This window comes from Callorhinus ursinus, unplaced genomic scaffold, assembly GCF_003265705.2.
Source record: "Callorhinus ursinus isolate GAN/ISIS: 27379988/994484 unplaced genomic scaffold, GSC_fseal_2.0 scaffold76, whole genome shotgun sequence".
Taxonomy (NCBI): Eukaryota; Metazoa; Chordata; class Mammalia; order Carnivora; family Otariidae; genus Callorhinus; species Callorhinus ursinus.
In genome coordinates, this window is record NW_027397138.1 from 2,121,912 (window position 1) to 2,129,643 (window position 7,732).

A 7,732-nucleotide genomic window follows, 5' to 3' on the forward strand; every position below is an offset into this window, starting at 1 on the left:
ATCCAGAGTGGTAAAAATTATCCCCATACAACTGATGAGAAAACTCTCATCTGAGGCTTGGAGAGTTTCTCACAAGCACAACAACAACAACAACAACAACAAAAAAAAAATATATATATATACATATATACATATTAAGAAATATCTACCAGGGGAAGGGTATAATCACATTATTCTGTTCCATTTTCTCATATGAACCTCACAAGCCATCTTTGTTCACAGTGAACATACATTGAATCTTTTAGTTCAAAAAGTCTTCCCCAAAGCATATTCCTTTTTTTATTATTATGTTATGTTAGTCACCACACATCATTAGTTTTTTTTATTTTTTATTTTTGTTAATCACCATACATTACATCATTAGTTTTTGATGTAGTGTTCCATGATTCATTGTTTGCGTGGAACCCCCAGTGCTCCACACAATACGTGCCCTCTTTAATACCCATCACCAGACTAACCCATCCCCCCACCCCCTCCCCTCTAGAATTCTGTTTGTTTCTCAGAGTCCATAGACTCTCATGGTTTATCTCCCTCTCTAATTCCCCACCTCTTCACTTTCCCCTTCCTTCTCCTAATGTCCTCCATGTTATTCCTTATGTTCCACAAATAAGTGAAACCATATGATAATTGAGTTTCTCTGCTTGACTTATTTCACTTAGCATAATCTCCTCCAGTCCCATTCATGTTGATGCAAAAGTTGGGTATTCATCATTTTGATGGCTGAGTACTATTCCATTGTATATATGAACCACATCTTCTTTATCCATTCATCTGTTGAAGGGCATCTCGGCTCTTTCCACAGTTTGGCTATTGTGGACATTGCCACTATGAACACTGGGGTGCATATGGCCCTTCCTTTCACTACATCTGTAACTGTAAATACCCAGTAGTGCAATTGCTGGGTCATAGGGTAGCTCTATTTTTAATTTTTTGAGGCACCTCCACACTGTTTTCCAAAGTGGCTGTACCAACTTGCATTCCCACCAACAGTGTAAGAGGGTTCCCCTTTCTCCACAACCTCTCCAACATTTGTTGTTTCTTGCCTTCTCAATTTTTGCCATCCCAACTGGTGTAAGGTGGTATCTCAATGTGGTTTTGATTTGAATTTCCCTGATGGCTAAAGCATATTCTAATACTTACTTTGAAAAGAAAGCTCTCAGCATGATAATGGATGGTATGTATGTCCACTTCACTTCCCATTCCCAAGAGATACCAGTTTGTCATCGTATCCTCATTCATGATAAGGCCATGGAGATTCCCAAAAATCTTTCCATTGATAGCTAAAAGGTTGAAAAGAAAATAGTCTTTGATTAGTGATCATTACTCAATCTGGTTTTAGAAATGGTTCAAGATCTTTAGGTTACCAGTATTTTCATCTACCTGATAAACATGTAACCATCTTACTCACACCAATGTCCCTACCATTCTAGACCCAAAATCCAGGTTACTAAGAAATCCTTATAAAAGAAAGCCAGAAAAGTCACAGTTGTTTTTGTTTTTGTTTTTTTTTAAACTACATCTTGGGTAATAGTGTGTGTTGTTTGTCTGCTTGCTGATTTGGCACATTCTCTTTATGGAGTGGGTTACAGGCTCATTTCTGAAGCAGCCATTATTTATACCATCCTATATAGATGAGTGAACTAAAGCACAGAGAATCAAGATCATATAAGTCAAAACTGAATGAATCAGAATCTATTCCCTTAATACTTCACTTTCTGAGAACTAGTTTGGGGCAAGTTCCTAAGCAGGCTGAATTGCCAAAAGAAGGAAAGCTTCACACGGGCTGAGCCCATGCTCTTAAAATGACCAAAGCAAACTCAAGCTGGTTTGACCTGATGGGGACTCTCACCCTGCTTTCTACTAACTTTTTATTCTGTGCATTGTACCACAACCAAATGAGTTACATTTATTAAAAATAGAGAGCGTACTAAGGGAAGTATGGGGGAAGCAAAATTGTAGGGGAAAGAATAGCTGAGTCAGAATCAGCCTACATATTCTAATCAATGTTAGCAATACTTAACTTTGTGACCTTGGGCAAGGCCTATCTTTTTGTATATTTTGGTCAGAAGTAGATCTTGGTGAGAGAGTATGGGTGTGTCAATTAGAACATATTACTCCCACTTAAAAAAAACTACCTTAAATTCTATAGAATTAAATAAATAACATAGACACATTAAAACAGAAATTTGGTGATGGTATTTCATGTCCCAGTGTCAGTTAAACCAGACCCTTAAATTTGATTAGCTAGAGGTTATGGATGTATTCTTATAGAAATATACCCATAAGTGATAATTCATTTTTTAAGAATTACTTTACAGTCTTATAGTTTAGGGATCCCAGGCTTCAGAGATAGAGCTCCCCAAACAATTGATCCAAAGTTGCACTGGACCTTGCTGGCAGCCAACCAATGGCTTAGCTCATTCCCTCTGAAGGAAAGTTTTAGAGGACTTTCTTTAGTGCAGGTGCCCCTGGGAATGGGGAAGGGTTCAGAGAAGGAGGCTGGGGACCTCCTACAGTCATAGGAATTTCTATGAGCTTATATCAACACAGGTCTTATACCATGCATTTTGTTGCTCTCTTCAAAGTCGTCAGTGTGCCTAAAATGTCGTGGATCTTTATTGAGATACTTCTTTATATTGTCATCCAGATACCAGGATTCATTCTCATTAAATACCAAAAACAAGAGAACGAATTCATAATCAACATCGCTTCTTCTTCCCTTCTCATTCAACACTCCTTCTCTGCAAATAATCAGAGGACCCATCAAACCGCTATAGGTATCCTGAAAGAAAAATAAACTGAATTAGAGGAGCCTTTAAATAATTTAACAATAAAGACTATATGCTTGTAAGAAAGTCATTGTGAAAAGACTGTTGACCACAAAATAATTATTTTTTTTAAGATTCATTTATTTATTTGTGAAGGGTGGGGCAGAGGGAGAGAGAGAGAGAGAATCTCAAGCAGACTCCGTGCTGAGCATGGAGCCCCATGTGGGGCTCGATCTCACGACCCTGAGATCACAACCTGAGTGGAAACCAAGAGTTGGCCACTTAACCGACTGTGCCACCCAGGCCCCTACCACAAAATAATTATTAAGAAGCCCTGAAGATGTAGGAGTGTTCCTAAAAATGAGCTACAACAACCTCTATGAGGGCTGAATCGGTGTCCCTCCCTCATCACTGAGTCTCCAGAACACAGTTCAGGGCCTAGTACATAGAAGATGTTCAATAAATATTCACTGAATAAATGAATGCTTATTTCTATTTTCCCGTTTGCTTTTCAAGTGAGACTATATAACTATATACAGGTGCTTATATTCCACTTTTTATGGGTAATTGGAAAATGATATGGGACCGTGGATGACTTCCATGTCAAATTGTTCAGCCCTAAGCTTTCTTTTGAAGGAAAACTCCCACATTTCCAACTGTCTATTTAGATATTCCACCTGGATGTGCTTTCTGCAATAAGTCAACCTGCTGAGCATTTTTAAAGTGGATTTTATTGTTTCCCTCAAAACATTTCCTTCTCCAGAACTCTCAAATTCTGTTGGTAGCACTGTGCTATTTCCTGTCATTTAGGTCAGAAAAATATTTCAGTGTTTAGTTCTTCCTTCTTCCTCACTTTGTCCCACCTTGTTTGCTCTCAAATCTTACATTTCTTTGCCCTTCACAATGCCTCTCCATTCTATGACTTTCTTTCCATTCCATCTGCCATGCTTCTAGTGTAGGATCATAATGCCTTACTCTGGACCAGAAATTGGCTCCTTTCTGGTCTCTGGCTCACCTCACTTCCAGCCTGTCCTTTTGACCACCATCAGATCAATCTCATCACTCCCATATCCATCAGCCTTCGGTGATTTTCCAGTGATATTCCTGCTGCATAAATACAAATCCTCAACAGGTCCTTAAGCCCCTCATATGCTCCCCGCAATAGATTTTTCTAGCTTAACTTCCCCCAAACTGCTTTCCTTTTGTACCTTATATGGTAGCCAGTATGATGCTCAACATTTCCCAAATGCACCTTCTATTTTCCTATTTTCAGCTTTGCTCACAACATTCTCTCAGACTCTCTTTCTAATGCCCTCTATATAACCCTGTACTCCTACTGAACTCACCAGATTCTGAGTTGTATTATAATTATGGGTGTGCACATGTATTATTTTCCCCAAAGATGATAAATTCCTTCAAGACAAGAATATTTGCATCCCTCATAGAACTTGGTAGGGTCATTTACATATCATACGTGCTCAATAAATATTTATTGGGATGCACAAAGGAATAAACAAATGCGGGTTTCCCATAACTCCAATATGTAATTTTATTTTTTCAAGTGTCTTGTATTTCTCTCCTGAACTCTTGCACTGTCCAATACAACTCAAGGATGTTAATATAGCATCTAATATTTAAGAGGAAGGTTAGATAATCCTTCACCTTTTTTTAAATAATGGGCAATGCTTACATTATATATCTGATATGACTTTAGTTTGGATTTTGATTTATGACATATAATTAGAGACTAGTTGTTTTATATACACCTATCTGACTTGAATTCAATATTGAATGTTTAATTGCTAAGTAAATTTAGTTTATTTATTAGTCAAATAGTTTGTAGTTTCAGTTATTATGTTTGGAGTGTGCTTTCTTTCCTGAGTCCAGATAGCAATGGTAATGCCTTTAAAAATGATAGATTTCACACATCAAAAACCATGATATAAATTACATTGAAATATATTTTTATTTTATGATTATTTACATATCCTCTTTTGCTTCCTATCATGTAAGTTCTAAATTTGGTAACTAAAACATTGGGATTTTGTTTTTTTTTAACTCGTACTTTATTTTTTTAAGTTTTTATTTTTAAATTTAAATTCAATTAGCCAATATATGGTACATCATTAGTTTTGATGTAATGTTCAATGATTCATCAGTTGCATATAACACCTAGTGCTCATCACATCACATACCCTCTTTAGTGCCCATCACCAAGTTACCCCATCTTCCCACCCACCTCCCCTTCCATAACCCTCAGTTTGTTTCCCAGAGTCAATAGTCTCTCATGGTTTGTCTCCCTTTCTGATTTCTTCGCATTCAGTTTTCCCTCCCATCCCCTATGATCCTCTGTGCTATTTCTTACATTCCACATACAAGTGAAACAATATGATCATTGTGTTTCTCTGATTCACTTATTTCACTTAGCGTAATACCTTCCAATTCCACCCATGCTGATGTAAATGGTAGGTATTCATCCTTTCTGATGGCTGAGTAATATTCCATTGTATATATGAACCACATCTTCTTTATCCATTCATCTGTTGAAGGCTATCTCAGCTCCTTCCACAGTTTGGCTATTGTGGATATTGCTGCTATGACCATTAGGGGTGCAGGTGCCCCTTCTTTTCACTACCTTAACTTTAGATCGAGGGTTGGCACCAGATGGTAAATACTTTTTTACTTTTTTGGCCATACTGTTTCTGTCACAACTACTGTTTACAAAGAGACAATAGAATCCAAATGGAGTCTCTTATGCTAAGTCCATGTCACCAAACTGAGACTTAATACCTAACTTAATTACAGTTTCAACCTCTTCCTGGAGTGGAATCTTAATCTGGAGTTACCTGGTTATCACCAATGAGGTAATCTGCCTCTTAGACATCTGTCATCCCCTAAAGGAAGATGACCTGGCCACAAACAATCTGTTTTTTACTATTCACTTCCTTATCCTATCCCCTTCTGCTTATGAAAGTCTTTCATTCTGTGCAGCTCTTTGGAGCTCTGTTCTGTCTGCTAGGTGGGATGCTGCTTGATTCATGAGTTACTGAATAAAGCCTGTAGGATTGTAAAATGTGCTCAGTTGAGCTTTGCTTTTTAAGAGAATTGGTAGCAGTGATGGAATACAAAGAACAGTCCTGATGGCTTCAGGAACAATGAGAAACACAGGCATGAAACCTGCAGAACTTTGAATTCTCTTTCTAGCCATTTCTGAGGGCTGTGAGTAAGTTTTTCTTCGTTCTGAGCTCCACTCTCTTTGCATCAAGCTCCCCATCTAATTAGCTTTCCACAGTTCCCCATTTGATTGGAATCTCCAGCTCTTGGTTCAGTCCCCAAATTCCACATTGGGAACTGCTGGTCGTTACTGGCTAGAGTCAGACTGGATCCAACATAAAAACTGGGCTGGGTCCAAAACAGAATTTTGTTTTACTTGTTTTGTGTAGGTAAAGGCTATTGCTAACGGAATCTTGGAAGCCAAAAGCTGCAAAATTGGTGGGCATGGGTTGAGCACTTAAAAGTTGTTAGAGCATCTGCTACTTAACCCTAAGACTCCCATGGTAGAATACACTGGTCATGTAATGGGTTAGATTGACACCAGGTTACTCACCAACCTCAAGAAAATGTCCGTGTAACAAGGCACACTGTAAAACACCACATAATCCTCAACCCAGTGGTACATCCCCCTTAGGTATTAGTTTGTCTCCAAGAGACCCAAAGCTTAGCTAAAAAAAAAAAAAAAAAAAAAAAAAAAGGCTCCTCAAATTCCAAAGAGTTGAGCACGCCACCTTCTGGCACATCTGCTTATTTTATGTCTTAGAACTACAGTCCCAGAAACTATACATACTACTAAAATGGCAAAATCTGACTAAAGACAACTTAGAATTACAATGGCCATTATGGGCAACATTCCCATGAGACAAGATAATTTTTTAAAGAAATGCGCTTACAAACAAGAGTTTCCAAATCAAGCAAACAGAATGGGATACCTATTTTAATTGGTATGTAAAACCTTCCAAAAGGCTTTAAGATTCCAAAATAACTTCATTAAAAGTTTCCTTGCAAAAGGCTAATGAAGAATTAAAGATGCAAAAAGTATCTAAAACAATACCTAGGCCTTCTTCATTACAAACTCCTAGGGGTCCATCATCAAAACACTGGCCCAGAAATTGATGTCTCATTTGTAATCATCTGAGACATAAGGAGAAATCCTGTCCTTAAAGGTTTTGTGCAAATTCTTCAATATCAACTCAAATGCCCCCATATCTACCTACAAAAGAGAGCCCTCCATTGTGGGGGCCCCCCAGAGTTGATAAGACTGATGGATTTTCTGGTAAACTGCTATGTTATTTCCTTAAAAAGCCCAGGGGAAACTAAAATGAAAATGAATGAAAAACTTTGCCAAATTCTAATGGATTGTGGAGCCTACAGAGGGGATCCTGAGAAAATTGGTAAAAGCCAGAGAAGGATAAGAATTCTTACTAAGAGTCAGCTCTCCTGAATCTCTTTCTGTAGTGTCCAGTTAAGAGCAGAAAATAAAACTTTACGTTGTCCTTTGCTTTCCAAACTCATACCTGTTGGTTACTGATCATTTCTCTCCCAGGGATAGCTATTGCCTTCTTGCTTGCCTTGTTTTATGTCCTAAGAACTTGACTTGGCTTTCTCCTGCCTGGGACATGCAGGTTGCCATTTCTTTCTGTTGCCTATCTTTGGGTGTGACTTTAGGTCTTGGGAAAGTAGTATCCTTTGTACCCTCTTCAGGGACTGCTTTTTGTAGGAAACAGAACGCCACAATGACCACTGGTGCATGTTCGCTCAGACTCCGAGATCTATCAGAAAACTCGGGATTGCAGGGTTAAAAATAACCGGAAAGGATCAGTGAAATGCCCTTGGGATGTGTGTGGTCAGTTCTAAAGTACGCAGCAGATGTTTTGTAGATAGGAAGCCAGCTGTAAACAGCACACTGT

General features: G+C 38.3%; 1 protein-coding gene across 1 annotated transcript in view; it reads right to left on the bottom strand.

Moving 5' to 3' along the window:
* The window catches only part of HEPHL1 (hephaestin like 1), an 87,903-nt gene that overhangs the window by 7,269 nt on the left and 72,902 nt on the right, over nt 1–7,732 (bottom strand). Inside the window, exons 16-17 of the mRNA XM_025893999.2 lie at nt 2,560–2,782; nt 1,141–1,280 (exon numbers count right to left, since the gene is read on the bottom strand). Coding sequence (XP_025749784.2) covers nt 1,141–1,280; nt 2,560–2,782 — 363 coding nt within the window. The remainder of the gene's footprint in view (nt 1–1,140; nt 1,281–2,559; nt 2,783–7,732) is intronic.